Source organism: Callospermophilus lateralis, chromosome 2 (assembly GCF_048772815.1).
Source record: "Callospermophilus lateralis isolate mCalLat2 chromosome 2, mCalLat2.hap1, whole genome shotgun sequence".
Lineage (NCBI taxonomy): Eukaryota > Metazoa > Chordata > Mammalia > Rodentia > Sciuridae > Callospermophilus > Callospermophilus lateralis.
Genome location: NC_135306.1, coordinates 36,500,574 through 36,520,849, shown reverse-complemented (window position 1 = coordinate 36,520,849; position 20,276 = coordinate 36,500,574). Strand labels below are relative to the sequence as shown.

Here is a 20,276-nt window from a genome sequence, read left to right as displayed (position 1 = left end):
GTGCCTCACACAAATGAGTGCTAGGCAAGCACTCTACCACTGAACTACAACCCCAGCCCAACACCTCTGTTTTGATAGGATGGTTTTGTCTTATATTGTAGTTATCAGACTCAGACCTACTACATTAAAATTTGATATTCTGTCTTATTCGTCTTTTTATCCCACCACAGCACACTGGCTTCTGTGTAACAGATGCTTAGTGATGATTTAATAATTTAAATTTAGTTAAGCAAGCATGTCAGAGAAAACTGTCTGTCTGTCTGTCCTCTGCTTTCATCACAATACACAGAGAAGACTTCTGTGACCTCAAAAGTTATGGGGATTGCTCCCTACCAGTAAGCAATTGATTTTGCAGCAGCAAACATAAGAGCTGAATGCACTCTAATCCAGTTTAGTTCTGATATTATCCCCTCAGGTTTGACTAATTTGCTAAAGCAGCTCACAGACTCAGATAACATATTTCAGGTTCATTATAAAGGATATTTCAAAGGAGACAAATAAGTGTCAGATGAAGCGATATACAGGGTAAGGTCTGGAAGGGTCTCAAGCTCAGGAGCTTCTGTTCCTGTGGAGGTGGGGTACAACATCCTCCAAGTGTCTATATGAGTCCTTGTTCACCTTGCTGGGATTCTCCACTTGTTCATCTGTCCTAAAGCTCTCCAAACCCTATCCTTTGGGGGTTTAATGGAGACTATTGCATAGGCATGAAAGCTAATAGACTTGGTGGGGAACCCCAACAAGTCCTGTCTGTGCAGCATTCCTTCCTCCAGAGTATGAGGTAGGAACCCTCTGGAATGAGGTGGGGTATTATGACTTAACTATTAGACAAGGTAAGTCAGAGAAATTTTTTATGGCCAGCTCCAGAAAGATTAGAATTTCCACAACCTTCCTTTGGAAAGAGAGTTTAGTTTCTTTGGCCTGCCTTGGAGAGGGAGTTAAGAGCCAGCAACTATGGATGAAAAACAAAATAAACAAAAACCAAACATGTTTATATACATACATATATGTGTATAATAAATATATATATGTATATATTTCATACAGGAACAATATCATGAAAAGTTTAGGAAACCTGGCCTGGAAAAGAGCCTCAGTTATCCTAAGACAGGTTGTTGGAATTGATTTGTGAGGGAGGGCTGGATTTCTGTGTTTAACAGTTATGATTGCAGAGACATAATCTAGAAAGCACTTACAAAGGATTAATGTGTAGACTCTCAGGATGTTCTTGTCCTGTTTCTTCCAGAAAGCTTGAAGACTTGAGGATTTCCCCCTTGAAATATATTTCTCATTTCTTTGAATAAAGAGACAAAAATCCCATTTTTAAATAAATATCCTCAGCAAGAAAGTGTTGGAACCTAGTAAAGTCTTCACTAGCAGCCAGCATCCCAGGTTGATCTGCAGAGGTCCATCATTCTTTCTTATCATTTCTCTTCTCCCCCAACCCCACCCCCAGAATATGAGAGATTTCTGCAAGCCAACAACAGAGAATTCAACGCTCTTTTTGGATATCCAGTAAGTATCCCACCTTGGGCTATTTCAGAAGGGGGTTAATATTTTGTAATATTTCTCTTTGTTAAGGAAACAGGGAATTCATTATAGATGTGAATCCTTCAATATAAAGTCTACTTTCTTTTAAGTTCCTATACAATGTGTGGTACAATGAGGGTTCAGAAACCAAATTAATCCAAGTACCTAAACTCAGGGGAGAATATGTCTCAGATTTTAGATTTATATATGACAACTAGAAAAGAAATACTGTAGCTTTTTGTTTTGCACAAATGAAAGCTTAGTTCCACAATTGTCTTTTTTCGCTTAGATATTAAGACAATACATGTAGATCTACTACACTCATTATTTTCCATTATATTGATAAACCTTATGTTATTCAACCAGTTTTCTATTGATGAGCATTTAAAATTTCTCCAGCATTTTTCTTTGATAAATAGTCCTGCCAAGCTCAGTGTAATCCTAGCTAATCTGGAGACTGAGGGAGGAGGATCACAAGTTTAAGGTCAGCCTTGGCAACTTAGTGAGACCCTGCCTCAAAATAAAAAATAAAAAGGACAGGGGGGCACTGGGATTGTGGCTTAATGGTAGAGCACTCGCCTAGTACGTCCAAGGCCCTGGGTTCCATCCTCAGCACCACATAAAAATAAATAACAAATAAATAAGTAAAGGTGTTGTGTCCAACTACAACTAATATATATATATAAAATAAATAAATAATGAAAAGGACTGGAATGTAGCTCAGTGGTGAAGTACCCCTGGGCTCAACCCCCAGTACTAAACGAAGAAAAAAAGGAAAGAAATCTACAATATATGATCCTACATGACCAACATTATATATGTGTATCTGCATAGATATATAATATGTATATTCCATATATAGGTATAAATATATATAGTTTGTCACATTTATATTCATATATGTTGTGAGAACTTCCTGGAAGTGAATTGGCTAAAATAATAGGAAAACACATTAAAAATTATGATACATACTTCCAGATTCCCTCTAAAAAGATTATATCCTTTTATAGTTCTGCCTATAGTAGAGATCTGCCATGCGACCAGCACAAGCTTCATAAAAGAAGGTTCAATGCACAAGAAATTGCTAGTGAGTTTTAAATTAAAGAGACAGACTCTCATTATCTTTAACCCCAGCTCTGAGCCCGCTTCTCCTAGCTCCCGCCTCCAGGTTTACAAAAGAGGGGGGGGAGGGGGAGAGAGAGGGTGGGGAGGGAGGGAGGGAGGAGAGGAGAGGAGAGAGAACGAGAACACCAGGGAGTGAGCTTTTATTGGGGAACAAAAAATTCAAGGGAAAATTCCATCCAATGAAGGTTAAGGGGGGCAGCATCCCAAGGTCAGGGCTAGCGATTGGGTCTTCAGATCAGTGGCTAGGCACGCCTCTGCATGGACAAGCCCTCGTACCTGGGACAGGGTGTGGGATGGCTTTAACACCGCTGTGTCCAACGCCTCTCATCCAGCCTGGGAGGTAACTCAAATCACGTGTGAGGATGGCCTCCCACATAGAGACTGTCCATTTTTCTACATTCCTGCAAAACTGTTTATTATCAATCTTTTCACCTCCAATGAAAAAAGACTCTTAGATGAAAAATGGCATTTTGTTATCTCTTCTTCCTTAATTTTAAGTGTGATTGATAATCTTCTTGTGTTAGCCATTTATATTTCTTTTTCTGAAAACTGCTTATTAATGATGTTTGCCAATTTTCTACTGGGCTGTTCATTTTTCACCTACTTATTTGTTTATGAATAAGTAGTTCATTGAAAAGATATATATTGAGTTTTCAAGATGGCAGAATAGAGGAGGTCACTTTCCTAGCTGCCCCAAGGAGTGAAACCAAGAAAGCAGACAGGTAGCTTCTCAGAAAGAATGGGTGAACAAAAAAAAGTGGGGTGACTTTACTGAACTGGCACGGGCAGAAGATATTGTTTGGAGACTGAACACAAGACCAGGAAACATGGGGTCAGAAGGCAAGGAAGGGGACTAAGAATTGGTTCCCCCACTAATTTATCCCTGGGGTACAGTCTTCCAGTGTGGACAAGCAAGTAGTGGGTACTGGAGGTGCACTGATTTAAAATCTCCAGACCTATCTGCATTCAGCAAAGAGCCCCAAACAATGGAGCATCTAAGCCAAAACCCTGCCTCCAGGAACTCTGCTTACTGGTTTACCTCTCTCACTCCAGCAATCCAGAGGGTGGAGCATCACACTCTAGAAGACCCCCACCTAAAACTGCTGACAAGAGAAGCTGAGAATATTTTGAACCCCAACAGAAAGAATTCTTTAACTTTTCATTAAGATCTTTTTTTTAATTCTTTTTCTCTGTATAATTGTGACCTTAATGGTACATGGACATTTATACATATTCATTTTTTTTCTCATTTCTAGCATTTTTGAAGCCAATTATTTTTTATGGATTAGTTATTTTATGAACTAGAATGTTTGATTAGTATGTTTTAGTTATGTTTTGTATTCTTTTATTTTTATTTTTTAAAAATTTTTGTTCATATATATTTTTTCTCCTACTAGTTTTCCTTGATTCTCTCTTTTCTTCTGATAACAGCCAATCTCTATTGTTCTTTCACTCTTTAATTTTTTACTTCTTATTCTCTCCTCCTCCCTCATAATCATCACATCCTATATCACTTCTGTTCTCTCCCTGTCCACCATTTGAAATTATAAACCTTTTTGCAAACTCGCTGTTTTTATTGTAGGCAATAACTGATTATATCATTTCTGTTTATTGTGATAACATTGTAAATATCATAGTAGGAACTATTTGGTTTAATGCTGTATATTGTTTGCATTGGTTGTTATTATTTGTCTCCCCCTAAATATGAAGTACTGGAAGCCTTCAGGGACACTAAAAGTCCAGAGTAGAAATTCTACTGCCTCAGATCCATACTGTTAGATGGGTAAACACAGAAAGAACACGAGAAAAAAAGGAACAAATCATGTCAAAGAAAGCAAGATACTCCAATAACAGAATCCATCAACACAACAGTGGAATAAATGTCAGAGAAGGAGTTTAGAATGTACATAGTTAAACTGGATCTGCAAAGTAAAATACGGTATAAGGAATGAAATCAGAGAGAAAATGCAGGAAGTGAAAGATCACTTCAATAAAGAGGCAGAGGGCTAGAGGTGTGGCTCAGTGGTGGAGCACTTTCCTGGCATGTATGAGGCATTGGGTTCAACCCTCAGCACCGCCTAAAAATAAGTGAATAAAATAAAAGTATTGTGTCCATCTACAACTAAAAAAAAAAAATTTAAAAAAATTTAGAGGCAGAGATTCTGGAAAAAAATAAACAAGCAGAATTCCTTGAAATGAAATGAAGGAAACAGTAAACCAAATTAAAAAATTCAATTTGCATCACAAACAGACTACACCACTTAGAAGACAGAACCTCAGGCAATGAACACAAAATATATAATCTTGAAAAATAGAGTTGACCATGGAGAGAAGATGTTAAAAAAAAAAAAAATGAACAGAACTTCCAAGAACTATGGGATAAACTGAAAAGGCCAAATTTAAGATTTATTGGGATAGATGAAGCCACAAAGATACAAACAAAGGAATGCACAATCTTTTCAATGAAATAATACATGAATATTTCCCAAACCTAAAATCTGAAATGGAAAATCAAATACAAGAGGCTTACAGGACACCAAATGTACAGAATTACAACAGACCCACACAAAGGCACATTTTAATGAAAATGCCTAATATACAGAATAAGGATAAAATTTCAAAGGGGGAAATCAATTTGGATCTCAGCTAACTTATCAACCAGACCCTCAAAGCTAGGAGGTCCTGCAATAATATATACAAGCTCTGAAAGAAAATGTTTGCCAACAAAGAATCCTGTATCCAGCAAAATTAAACTTTAGATTTGAAGGTGAAATAAAAAACTTCAATGATAAACAAAAGTTAAAAGAATTCACAACTATAGAACATTCTCAACAAAATATTCCATGAAGATGAAAGGGGAGGGCTGGGGTTGTGGCACAGAAGCAGAGTGCTTGCCTTGCAATGTGAGGCACTTGGTTTGATTCTCAGCACTGCATAAATACAAATAAACAAAATAAAGATTTAAAAAGAAAAAAGGTAAAAGGGGAAGAATAAAGTGAAAACCAGCAAAGGGAAGAACTACACTAAAGGAATAGTCAATCAAAGGAGAAACAAATTCAAATTAAAAACTATAAATAAACCATGACTGGGAATACAAATCATATCTCAGTAATAACCTTGAACATTAATTCAGGGGCCTAAAATCATCATCAAAAGACATAGACTGGCAGATTGGATTAAAAAGCAAGCCCCAAACAATACGCTGTCTCCAAGACACTCACCTTGTTGCCAAAGACATCCACAGACTGAAGGTATAAGGATGGGAAAAAACATATCATTCACATGGATCACATAAACAAGCAGTGTTTTCTATGCTTAGATAAAGTGGACTTCAAGCCAAAGCTAATCAGAAGGGACAAAGAAGCTCATTTCATACCCCTTAAGGGAATTATATATCAACAAGACATAACATTCATAAATATTTATGCCCCAAACAATGGAGCATCTACATACATCAAACAAACCCTTCTCAATTTCAAAGATCAAATAGACCATAACACCACAATACTGGGTAACTTTAACAAGCCTCTGTCACCACTGGATAGACCTTTCAAACAAAAACTAAATAAAGAAGCTATAGAAGTAAAAAATACAATTGATAATTTAGACTTATTAGATATATATAGAATATTTCATCCATCAGTTAATACACTTTCTTCTCAGCAGCACACAGATCCTTCTCTAATATAGACCATGTTATGTAAGCTATCACATATGTTGGCATACAATTGTAATAGTACCTTAATATATTTTTAGCATCTGTAGGGTTATTTTGATAGCTCCCTTTCCATTAATACTAATTTTTGTGTTCTTTTTTCTTGATTAGACTTTTTGATTCTTATCAAATTTTAGCCATAGTATAGTGTGTGTGTGTGTGTGTGTGTGTATAAATTAGAGTAGGAATATATATATATTCCTTCTATTTTTTTCTTCCTACTACATAATTTGAAAATAATTTGATTGTTAATCTAGCTTTTTTCTAATAAAAATACTTTAAGTTATAAATGTTCATCTGATTACTGTTTCATCCTAGAGATCCTGATATTTTAAGCTTTTATTATCACTTAGTTCAGAGCACTTTTTATTTATTTTTATTGTGCTTTCTTCCTTGACTTCTGAGATATTTATAAGTGAGTCATTTAATTTTGAAATATTTGACATGTGGGAGTAGGGTTCTGTATATCTTAAGGTAATGGATTTCTTTTTATAAATTTTTTTAGACATTGATGACCTTTATTTTATTAATTTATTTGTATGTGGTGCTAAGAATTGAACCCAGTGCCTCACATATGCTAGGCAAGGGCTCTACCACTGAGCCACAACCCTAGGATGATTGATTCCTAATGTAATAAATCATTCAGGAACATTCTGCATGATTTCAAATTTTAAAAAAAAGTAATGGAAATGCTTTTTATATTGATGATATTGGTTACATACATGTCAAAACTGATCAAATTGCATATTTCAAATATGTATATTTTATTGTACTTCAATAAATCCATGGGGGGACTAGTAGGAAAGAAAAGAGATATATATTGAACAATCATACTTAAGCATCCCAAACTTGCCCACATCTCCTCCCTTATACAGTGCCACTTTTTTTCCAGTTTCTTGTGTATTCATCAGTGCTTCTTTGTGACAGTAAAGCAAATATAAATGTACATTCTTACTTTCCCATTTTTTACATTGTGGGTGAGCCTTTCTAATATATCCTGGGGGTGTTTTCATAATCATAGTTTCATTATACTTTTTTGTTTGCTTTGTTAGATACAGAAGACAGTAGAATGTATTCTGACATACTATACACACATGGAGTATAACTTCCAATTCTTGTGGTTGTACATAGTGTGGAGTTTCACAGATCATGGTTTTATATATGAACAGAGGAAAGTAATATCTGATTCTTTCTACTATCTTTCCTATTCCCATCCTCTCTTCCTTCCCTTCATTCCCCTTTGTCTAATCCAATGAATTTCTATTTTCTCTCCCACCCCTTATTGTATGTTGGCATTTCAGAGAAAACATTTGGCCATTGGTTTGGGGGGATTTTCTTATTTCACTTAGCATAGTAATCTCCAGCTTCATTCAGCAAATGCTATAATTTCATTCTTCTTCATGACTGAGTAGTATTCCATTATGTATACATATCACATTTTCTTTATCCATTCATCTCTTGAAGGACACCTAGGTTGGTTCCATAGCTTGGCTGTTGTGAATTGAGCTGCTGTAAACATTGATGTGGCTACATCATTGTGGTATGCTGATTTTTAAGTCCTTTGGGTATAAACCAAAGAGTGGGATAACTGAGTCAAATGGTGGTTGCATTCCAAGTTTTCTAAGGAATCTCCATCTGCTTTCCAGAGTGGTTGCACCAATTTGCAGTCCTACCCACAATATAGAGTGAACCTTTTTCCCCATATAATGTAACACACACACACACACACACACACACACACACACAATGTGTGTGTATTACATTCCTTACCAATGTAATACACACACACACACACACACACAAATGTGTGTGTATTACATTCCTTATCAATGTAATACACACACACCCACACACACACACACACATTTATTTATCTATTTTTAATGTGGTGCTTAGGAGCAAACCCAGTGCCTCACATGTGCAAGGCAAGCTCTCTACCACTGAGCCACAACCCCAACCCCACCAACAACATGATTCTATATTTAGAAGACCCAAAAAACTTAATAATTGCCATTCTGACTGGAGTGAGGTAGAATATCAGTGTAATTTTAATTTACATTTCTCTAATTGCTAGAGAAGTTGAACATTTTTTCATATATTTATTGACCACTTGCATTTCTTCTTCTATGAAGTGCCTATTCAGTTTCTTTGCCCATTTATTTATTGGGTTATTTGTTTGCTTGGTGTTGAGTTCTGTGTATATCCTGGAGATTAATACTCTATATAAAGTGCAGGTGGCAAACTTTTTTCCCATCCTTTAGGCTTTCTCTTCATGTTCTTGGTTTTTAGCTGTGAAGAAGCTTTTTAGTTTGATATCATCCCATTTATTGATTCCTGATTTTACTTCTTGTGCTTTAGGAGTCTTGCTGAGGAAGTCAGTTCCTGAGCTGACATGATGGAAAGTTGGCTCTACATTTTCTTCTAGTATGTACAGGGTCATGGGTCTAATTCCTAGGACCTTGATCCACTTTGAGTTGAGTTTTGTGCAGGGTGAGAGATAGGGGTTGAATTTCATTCTGCTATATATGGATTTCCAGTTGTCCCAGCACCATCTATTGAAGAGGCTATCTTTCCTCCAGTGTATGTTTATGATGCCTTTGTCTAGGATGAGATAACTGTAAGCATATTAAAAAAAATAGTGTACCATGATTAAATAGGGTTCATCCCAGGGATGCAAAGTTGGTTCAACATATGGAAATCAATAAACATAATTCATCACATCAATAAACATAAAGATAAGAATCACATGATTATCTCAATAGATGTAGAAAAAGGATTTGACAAAATTCAGCATTCATTCATGCTCAAAACACTAGAAAAACAAGGGATAGTAGGAGCATACCTCAACATTGTAAAAGGTATATTTGTTAAAGCCAGAGCCAACATCATTTCTAAATGAAAAAAAAAAAAATTGAAAGCATTCCCTCTAAAAACTGGAACAAGACAGGGATACCCTCTTTCAGCACTTCTATTCAACATAGTTCTTGAAAGTCTATCCAGAGCAATTAGACAAAAGAAAACAATTAAAGGGACTCAAATAGGAAAAGAACTATCCCTGTTTACCAATAACATGATTCTATATTTAGAAGACCCAAAAAACTCCACAAGAAGCCTTCTAGAACTCATAAACAAATTCAGCAAAATAGAGTATATAAAACTAACACCCATGAATTAATTGTGTTCCTATACACCAGTGATGGATCAGCTGAAAGAAAAATTAAGAAAACTGTCCCATTCACAAAAGCCTAAAAAGAAAAAATACAGAATTAATCCAACAAAAGAGGTGAAAATTCCAATGACATTCGTCATAGAAATATAAAAAGCATTCATGAAATTCATTTGGAAAATAAAAGGCCCAGAATAGCCAAATCAATCCTTAGCAAGAAAAGGAAAGCAGGAGGCATCACAATACCAGACTTTAAATTATGCTACAAAGCTATAATAACAAAAACAGCATGGTATTGGCACAAAAATAGACATGAAGACCAATGGAACAGAATAGAAGACACAGAGACAAACCCATATAAATATAGTTATCTTATAATAGCTTCTTTTTTCACCTGCTTAGTATTTCTTCCACAAATTTACCACTGTTTATTTAAACACTTTCAGTCTTTTATAAGTATAAGCATTGGTTTTATACATGTTATTTAATGCATGTGTATAACACTATATGTGTGTGTGTGTGTTTGTAGTTTATGTGGAATGTTAGTTTATGATTTCTGAGAGTGGTTCTTGATAATAATGTTCAATGTGATGCAATGGAGCAGGATTTTCCCTCTCTCTATTGCCCAGTCCTACATAAGAAGCAGTAGGATACAATAAAAGTAAGTTTTAGTGTCAGACAGACCTGAGTTTCAATGCAGTTCTGCTTCTTTACTAATCTTGAAACCTGAAACAAGTCATTCTGACCTTTAGTTCTTTTATATATAAAAAGGGCATAATAAAATTCACCTTACATGCTGGTCATAGCGTTGTGAAAATGTTCCTTCCGTTTCTCCAAGAAACTGTGCTCCATGTGATTATAAAAGATTGAAAACAATACAATGTCCATGTGCAAGGAACTGTTTAAACAAACTATGGTAAATATGCAGAAGAAATATTGTATAGCTGAAAAGGACTTGTTTCATTTACCTCTGTATTCATGGTTCCTGCCCCCAAGTTGACACATAGATAATATATGCTGAATATTTAATAGTGAATAAATAAGTACTGAATATTGAATGAACAAATAGATTAACCCAGTTTTAAGCTATCATTTGTCTCTCTAATTATGCATGATTTTTGCTGTTGTTGTTTTGGTTTTTACTCATAGAACAATGCCATCAAGACCTCAAAATATACTATTTTGAACTTCCTGCCCCTGAACCTATTTGAACAGTTCCAGAGACTTGCAAATGCCTATTTCCTGGTATTGCTAATTCTACAGGTATTGCCTCATGGGCCCTTTTCCATGGTGTTTTATAAACTTTTCTGGGGTCAGGTTGTATAATCAGTCCCTAAACTGAGGGATATCTTCTCTCTTTAGACAGAGGCAAATGAACAGCTGGTAACTCAAGCTAGTCCCCTAGAATAGCTAAGGTTAGGATTAGCCAATGTGAATCAACCCTCTGCAGGAGGGAGACAAGGTCACCAAATTCCAAGGAATGGGGGTTCCTCACGACTGCATGGCCCCAGTTCACCTAGACCATAGGTGGCCACAGACTCTCCATCCCAACACCAACTGCAGTACTATTCCTCTTTCTCATCCTAGACTCCACAACAGGAAGTTGATGTGTAGGAGTCTGAGGAAGGAGGATTATTTAGAATATAAGACTGCTAGCACAAGGAAAGCAGCTAGGGTAGGCCCAAATTAGAGCAGAAGACAGATCATCTGAGGTCTCCTTGTGCGGAAGAGGTGTGGGAGAGTGTATGGTTCCCCACACCCACTCTTACTCCAGTATCCTTTGTTATCAGAAAAGAACTGGCCTTTTTCCATCAGGACAAAGGTTGTGAAGCTCAGAACAGATTGGTAGCTACTGACAGTCTTTCCTTCCTTATCCTCCCTTGGGAAATGTTTACTTATATCCTGAGGGTTACAGGAAAACTAAAACAGTGAAAGCAACAGGATAGTTGGATTTATTATGAATTTAGGGAGTGAAAATGTTGGTGGAGGTAGGGAATTGGGGGAAAATATATTGTCCTTTAAGTTTTCTGACCCAAGATTCTCCTTTTCCTTCTCTCAGTTGATTCCCCAGATCTCCTCCTTGGCATGGTACACCACTGTGGTACCTCTGGTGGTGGTGCTGTCCATAACAGGAGTGAAGGATGCCATCGACGACTTGGTGAAGTGGCTTCCTGGGCTTCCTTCACTGTAGCTGGACAGGCTGTGGGCAATAAAACTTCCCAGAAGTATCTCAAGCCAAGATGCACTGAATGGAAAAAGATGTTTCCCTTCTTTGTTTCTTTATGTATCTCAGAAGGATATGTAATTCCCATCCGCCTAAGGCTGGTTCTCTTTTCACAGCCAGAAAGGGACAATGCAAGGCCTTTCTCTGCCTTCGGGCTGCCATCATTTTGAGCCCCTCCTCCAAGTCTCCTTCCTTTGGCTCTGCCACTCCCTCACTCTTCCTTCAACCCACTTTTAGCTTTCTCTGGTTTCACACTCATCCTTCTCCCTCTGTGCCCCCTTCTCCCATTTTATATTCTCTTTTCCTTCCTCCCAATACTCTGCTCCTCCTTGTTCCTGTTTTTCCTCGTTCTTCTCCTCCTTCTCCACATTTCCCTTCTCTCCAATTCTCCCTATTTCCTTTCCAGCTTTCAGTTCTATTCACGCACAACTAGGAGCCTTCTAGTTTAGAAAGCCTCAGACACAGCTCCTTTCCTTAATCAAGTTAACAACTGGTGAGAGAAAATGGTTCACAGCTAATGCTTCTAGGGGGAAAACCCAGCCCCACATCTGTTAGAGGGATTCAGGACGTCGATCCTTGCAATTTCCCCAAGAGAATCCTGATTTTGCCTATCTAGGTTTTCAGACCAAAGCTTAAAAGCATGTTTCTCCAACTCTTTAATTGTAAAATCCAAGCTTAGCGTATTTGATGGTTTAAATTTTAGTCACAACTTAGATGTGCAAAAATGTAACTATTTCACTACAACTGGACTCATTTTAATTCATAACCACTCACAAATCCTACCCCCACTCTTTCCAGGAAAAACAAAACAAAACAAAAGTTGTTGATTCGGGGTAATCCAGCTACTTCTGGTTTAGAACCACCTCTTTAGGATAAATATCTGGACAATTATGAATTGTAACAAATTCAGAATTCTCTCTGCCCCCTGCACAGTCCTGCCCTTTTTTCATTCCTGGCACTGGGATATAGCCTATATTTGTTCTCCTGCTATTTGGACTTTGAATATCAGCTTCCTTCTTCATTCCATCTGCTGTAGAAGTTTCTGTATGTCGACCACAGTTGGGATAGGGATGGGAGTATGCTTAGCAATACACTCCTTTTTCCTGCATCTGCCAAGGCATATGGAACTCTCTAGTTCTGCCTGTCACTCTGTATACTCTGTATACTCTGTCCTCTGTGCCTTTTGATATAGTTACCCCGGGCTTTGGCCTTTGTCTTTCTTCGTCCTGGGTAATTTTTCTGACCTTCCTTCTCAGCTTACACATGGCATCAGGTTCTTAGCCTGATTTTAGTGTTAGAAAGGGCTTTGGAATGGAAGAAAGGGAAATTACAAAGGAGGGGGGATATATATATATATATATATATATATATATATATATATATATATATATACACACACACACACACACACACACACACACACATATATATATATATGGTAATATTTCAAAATGTTAAAATTTTACATGCAGTTCTATATATCTGTTTCCTGAACATCTTCTTGTGTGGTTTTAGAAAAGGCACCAAAGTGACAATCAAGTTAACAACTGTTCTGTTCTGCTGCTGGCAGATGGCAGGTACGTTTTTTAAGGAAGCCAATTTAGGTAGGACCAGTCCCAAGAGAGGGTCAGCCTTATTAAAGTGTGATGTCCTGGGTCCTTGGGAAAGGTAGTTCAGGACAATGAAAAGAATCTCAGATTGGCACAAAAGGAATTTGTTTCTAGATGTCATTGAGTATGCCCTGAACTTGCCACCTTACTTCAAATGTCTCTGGGACTAATTTTTCTTCTCTTTAAAGTGGAAATAATATTTTTCACTTAGAAGATGCCTGTGAAGATGAAGGAAAAATAATTTATATTAAATCAATTTATATGTTTATAACATGATATTAAATATACAAGTGATTATTATCAGTGTCATGGTTAGAAAGAAGACATTTGAGTTTATAACATTACTGGATTTGAGCCTTTGGTCAGGTTATCTTTCTTATTAACAGTCTAAAGAAGTATTTGTGTCAACACCATTGCTCTGGTATTTGGTCTTAGGCACCTAAAGTGTTGGCAAGACTGAAAGGAGACAAACATGTACCTATGTAAGGAAAAATATGAAGATATCATAAGAGGTATAACAAATTATTATAATAATCATAGCTGGCAAAAGAAATCAAAGAAGACTTTCTGGAGAAGGTGATATCTGTACCAGACCTTGAAGAATGGGAAGAATTCAATAAAAGGGATTGTGTGAAAAGAAGAAAGGCCAGCATGAGCAGAAGCACAACTGCAATAAAGTACAAACCTGAAGGAAGTCGAGGTTGAGATTCAGGATTTCTCATGGTGGCCTTACAGCTCACTTGTATCTGTAATTTTTATCATGTAATTCTGTCATCTGGTGTTCTAGGCATCTCATCCTATTGTTTATTTTGTCTGCTGATTCTTACTTACACTAGATTGTTTCCTTGAGTATTTAGAACTGTTGAAATCTCCCATAAGACACCAAAAAGGGCCAGGCATGGTGGCACTTGCCTGTAATCCCAGTGGCTCATGAGGCTAAGGCAGGAGGATTGCAAGTTCAAAGCCAGCCTCAGCAAAAGCAAGGCATGAAGTAACTCAGTGAGACCCTGACTCTAAATAAAATACAAAATAGGGCTGGGGATGTGGTCAGTGGTTGAGTGCCCCTGAGTTCAATCCTGGTACAAAAAAAAAAAAAAAAAAAGACACCAGAAAGGACATGTTGTAATTAAGAAGAAAAATAGATATAAAAAAGAAAGAAAGGGAAAAACTGAAGTATACTAGTAACTAGCCAAGGGAGTTGCTGACCAAATGAATTTAGTCAAATGAACACTGTAGCTTGAGCCCTTGGATTTTATAAGATTATTGGAGGTAAATTTGTCATGGAGTTATTTTAGGGCAGAAGTTAATTAGCAAGGCCCTGATTAGTCTCTGCATCCAATGAGAATCTGATGAATTTTATACACAGAGGTGAGGCTCATTGTTGAAGCTGTCCATCTTCCAGAAAGCAGCTTTCTTTTTTCTAGAATATGAGTCTGAGCATTGCTGCTACTGCAAAAGCTTATCTGTTTAGCAAATTGAGATTTTTGTCATTTTTCAGTTATCAATAATTTTGTTGACAAAAGTAAACTGAGTTATCATTCTAGAAGGGTTTTATGTTTGCTTCTGTCAGATGATTCAGTGGTTTCATCTGCCAGGACCTAATTTGGAAAAAGTATAAGGGTGAATGAACCCCATGTCACATGAGGATTCAGATTCTCAGGGGAGAGTCCTCTATTCACTGACCCCAACCTTCCATATTAAGGTAGGTAGACTGTCTTGCCTGTGGTCAGTTTACTTTTTAGGCCACCGTTTCACTAATGCTGCTGTCCTTAAGGGTTCTGACTTCATGAGGATTCTTTTTCTTTTTTCTTTTTTTTTTTTTTGTAGTTGTAGATGGATAGCATGCTTTCATTTATTTGTTTATTTTTATGTGATGCTGAGGCTCAAACCCAGTGCCTCACACGTGTGAGGCAAGCACTCTGCCACTGAGCTACAGTCCCAGCCCTATGAGGGGTTTCTAGTTCCAACTGATTACCTCTTAAGATCATAAGAGTTCACCACTTGTCCATGTTGTAGGATAAATTAAAACTTAGGTTACTAGATCGTTAAAACTAGAAATCCCCTTCCTCACCCCAGACCAAAACAGCTTCAGTACACTCTCCCAGGTCTAGATTTAATTCTCTTTTTTTTTCTGGATCCTTACTTTATGGCAAGAAAAGCCTTGCTTTGAGAGTGAGCAGAAGGACTGGGCCTGAGAGGCTTGAGGCATGGGACAGGGGACAGGGAAGGTACCACTGCCAGCCACACCCCTAAAGGGAAAACAAAAACAAAAAAAACAAAAAGCCTTGCTTTTGAGAATGTTGACTTTAAGTATTTGTTGGAAAGTATCAGTGTGTTTCAGAACTCCACAGGTATCATTCATGTAAAACAGGGAGTGTAAGTGAATGTCTCCCCTGAAGTCAGAGTATCGCCTTCTCTAGCTCTCTGGCCATTCTTCCTAAACTATAAGTTAAAATGCAAAACCTCGAAATAAAAATGTACTTATGGCATAATAGGATTGAATATTTTAAATCAGTAAAGAATTTATCCACTCTCCCAGATCTAAGATGTATGGTTATTATAATGTCCAAGAACAAATTGGTTCTAGTTTGACAGCTCCTTATGTAATAAAATAGAAGCCTTTATCCAGGTGCATTGGCACAAACCTGTAATCCCAGTGAAGTGGGAGGCCGAGGCAGGAAGATCATAAATTTAAGACCCTGTTTCAAAGTACACAATTCTTAAAAGGGCTGGGATGTGGCTCAGTGATAGAGTATCCCTGGGTTCAATCCCCAGTCTCACAAAAAAATAATTTATTTTATAAACACACACTTTTATTATCTGTAAACATATTTTTAAATTTCCAGGAAAAGTAGAAAGTTATATCCCTGCTTTCTGCTTGTGTTTCATTGGTGAAAACCATGGCAGATAGAATGCTAGAGAACCCACAAAAGTAAATGTCAAATCAAGACTAAATAAAGCAAGTCCCAGCTGTCTTTCTCCAAGACTTATAGCTACTACACTTCAGTGCTATCAGAAAATTCTCTAAATGAAGGTGAAATTTATACTAAAGGATTTTATTACATAAAAGAAATTTGGCCCTTCTCAAAGAGAAGATTTTCTTAGAAAAGTATACCTATTGGAATTATGACTTTGTGTGTCTGGCAAAGTGCTGATGTGTGTCATGGCCTACAGGTGACAAGACTGCCTACAGAGATGAACTGTGGAATGATTTCTAGATGTGGCCTCTGTTTCTCAAATCTTTGGGTGCTTAGTATAATAGAATTATTTAAGGGGGTAGTTAATGTTTCCAAATGTTGTGGATATACACACACACACACACACACACACACACATATATATATATATATCTTCTCCTTATCCTTTGTCAGAAAGGCAGGACTTACAAATTCTATGCAGTTGGGGAAATTGAAGCACAAAAAATGAGGGAGTAAAAGAAGTATTATTGTAGAACCTGCCAGGAAAATGGGGATTTGAGAGTCAAAGGTAATTTGATTTTAACATAAAGAAAATTTGTATAGGGCTGGGATTGTGGCTCAGTGGTTTAGCATGCATGGGGCACTGGGTTGATCCTCAGCACCACATAAAAATAAAATAAAGATATTGTGTCCACTTAAAACTAAGAAATAAATACTTAAAAAGATAAAATTTGTATAGTCATATGATAGAATATATTTTAGCTATTCAAAATAAATACTTCTATAAATACTTTCCAAGATATATTACTAAATGAAAAATGCAAAGTGCAGAAAGCTATGTCTTTAATGCATAACTTTTAGATGTATATATTGTATGGAATTTTGTGACTTGAGGGATTTGGGGGGTTTTTTGGTACTGAGGATTGAACTCAGGGACACTCAACCACGGAGCCACATCCCCAGCCCTATTTTGTATTTTATTTGGAGACAGGGTCTCACTGAGTTGCTTAGCACCTCGCTCTTGATAAACCTGGTTTTGAACTTGCAATCCTCCTGCCTCAGCCTCCTGAGCCACTGGGATTACAAGCAAGTGCCACTGTGCCCGGTTGAGTTGAGATTTTCTAGAAAGAAACACACACAGAAAAATTACAGTGGCTACCTTTAGAGAGTCTAACTAAGGTCTGTGGATAAGGGAGACTTTAATTTTTCCTTCTAAATTCTTTACTATTCTGTTTCACTTAGAAAATAATCATGTGGGGCTGGGGTTGTAGCTCAAGTTGTAGAGCCCTTGCTTAGCATGTGTGAGGGCCTGGGTTAGATTCTCAGCACTGTATATAAATAAAAATAAAGGTTCATTGACAACTAAAAACTACTTTAAAAAATAAAATAATCATATGCATGTATGTCTACATATACATGCATAATATATAGACCCTATGTCTGTGTACGGGGTTCTAAGAAATGTTTATAACCTGAAGTCAAGAGAAATGGGTCCCATTCTTGATAGCAGGGAGGATGCACCACAAACCAGTTTGGTCCTGTCTTTTTTCATCTCAGCCTTATTTTATGTTTTGTTTCTTGATTGTTAAAACAGAGCTTTGAAGAATTTACAGAGCAGACATTTAAAGATCATTATCTTGCAGGGTGAAGGAGGACAAATGGATGAATGTCCAAGTGGGAGATATAATAAAACTAAAAAATGACCAGGCTGTCCCTGTGAGTACCTATTCTGGCTGTGGCTTTTTCTTTTTTGGCTTGAGCGGGATCCTGGGACCCTTACATCCCTTTTGCTGCCATTGCTCTTGGTGACCCTCGTCTGCCTCACTTTGCATCAGAGATCAACAACTCCTAGAGTAAGAAACTTATTCCTGTCCATCCTTCCCCATAGCTACAGACAAAGTATGAGTAGCTTTGAGAGAGGTGTGTGGTAGCAGTGATGGGTCCCAGACATAGAAAGTAAACCAAGTGTCTATAAAATTCTTAGGGATGCCTGTTCCTGAGGGACTGCTTTTGTCACACCGTAATGTTAAAAGCCTGCCTTCCTGCTTTCCTTAGCTTCTCTGACTTTTCTAATCACAGGCAGATCTACTATTACTCTCCAGCAGTGAGCCATACAGTCTGACATACATAGAAACAGCAGACTTGGATGGGTAAGTGTTCCTCCCTGATATTCCATTAAGACAATTTAGCCAGCTCTGAGTGGCGTCTCACTGAGAGAGAGCATGCTGCAGGTAAATGACCTTATTATAAGGTGGAAGTGGTAGTATATCAGCCAGAGAGCCTGGAAATATCCAAATGAGAAAAGACAGGAAACCAGATCCTTGGGATCCTTAAAATGAAGGCCAAGCTCTTGGCAGCAATGATTGAGCCCCCACAGGGTACAGTATCTGGGCAAATAAACTCCATGTTCTCCATTTCTAAACTGGAAACATTCTGACAGTAGTCAGCCTTCCATATCCACAGGATCTGTATCAGTGGCTTTGACCACTCAGAGATGGAAAATATTTGAAAAAAATTTGCATCTGTACTAAACATGTACAGACTTTTTTCCTTGTCTTCTTTTGCTAAATAATTAACAAGTATTTCCATAGCATTTACATTATATTAAGAATTATAAGCAATCTAGCCAGACATAGTGGCACACTCCTGTAATCCTAGCAATTGAGGAGACTGAGGCAGGAAGATTGCAAGTTCCAGGTTAGCCACAGCAACTTAGCAAGGCCCTAAGCAATTTAGTAAGACCCATCTCAAAATAAAAATAATAGAAAGGACTGGGGATGTAGTTCAATGGTTAAGTGCTTGTGGGTTCAATCATCAGTGCCAAAAAAGAAAAAAGAAAGAATCATAAGCAATCTAGAGATTATTTTAAGTATGGAGTGTGTGCAAGGTTATATGCAAATATTCTACCATTTTATATAAGGGACTTGAGGATTTGGGTATCTTTGGGGAATCCTGGAATCAATCCCCTGAAGATATTGAGGGACAGCTGTATTTCATAATGCTAAGTAGCAGGAAAGAGGTTAATAGAACTATAAATTCTCTCTTTTTTAAATATTTTAAAATTTTATTTGTTTATTTCTTTTTTTATTTCTTACATACATGATAATAGTGGAATGCATTAAAATCATAATTATCCATTCACAACACCATTTTTCGTAACTCTGTATATAAAGTATGTCCACTCCAAATTATGCCATTATACATGAGCTCTCTAATTATTATTTTTTGCATTACAATTCTAATACACCTTTATGCCACAATTTATCATATCTCTGATTGTATATAAGGTATGTTGACCCAAATTCACATCTTCATACATGTATTTTGTATAATGATGAGGGTCTCCTTTCACCATCCATGCTATTCCCCTTCTCCCTTCCTTTCCCTCCCACCTCTATTCCCTATCTAGAGGTAATCTTCCTCCCTTGCTCTCCCTCCCAACCCCATTTTGAGTCACCCCCCCTTATATCAGAGAAGACATTCAGCATTTGGTTTTTGGGGATTGGCTAACTTCACTTAGCACAATCTTCTCTAATGCCATCCATTTCCCTGAAAATGCCATGATCTTATTCTTTTTTATTGCTGAGTAATATTCCATTGTGTATAAATGCCACATTTTTTTATCCATTCCCCCACTGAAGGACATCTAGGTTGACTCCACAGTGTAGCTATTGTGAATTGGGCTGCTATAAACATTGATGTGGCTGTGTCCCTGTAGTATGCTGTTTTTAGGTACTTTGGGTATAGTTTGAGAAGAGGAATAGCTAGGTCAAATGAAGGTTCCATTCCCAGCTTTCCAAGGAATCTCCATATTGCTTTCCAAATTGGCTGCACTAATTTTCAGTCCCACCAGCAGTGTATGAGCGTACCTTACCCCCCCACACCCCGCCCCGCATCTTTGCCAACACTTGTTGTTTGTCTTCATAATGGCTGCCATTCTTACTGGAGTGAGATGGTATCTTAGCGTAGTTTTAATTTGCATTTCTCTGAC

At 37.3% G+C, this 20,276-nt stretch overlaps 1 protein-coding gene across 1 annotated transcript in view; it reads left to right on the top strand.

The window, feature by feature from the left end:
• Positions 1–951: 951 nt before the first annotated feature.
• The window catches only part of LOC143385719 (phospholipid-transporting ATPase FetA-like), a 73,526-nt gene continuing 54,201 nt past the window's right edge, over positions 952–20,276 (top strand). The window contains exons 1-7 of the mRNA XM_076841284.1: positions 952–984; positions 1,453–1,512; positions 10,683–10,796; positions 11,593–11,691; positions 13,273–13,334; positions 17,929–18,001; positions 18,365–18,435. Coding sequence (XP_076697399.1) covers positions 952–984; positions 1,453–1,512; positions 10,683–10,796; positions 11,593–11,691; positions 13,273–13,334; positions 17,929–18,001; positions 18,365–18,435 — 512 coding nt within the window. The remainder of the gene's footprint in view (positions 985–1,452; positions 1,513–10,682; positions 10,797–11,592; positions 11,692–13,272; positions 13,335–17,928; positions 18,002–18,364; positions 18,436–20,276) is intronic.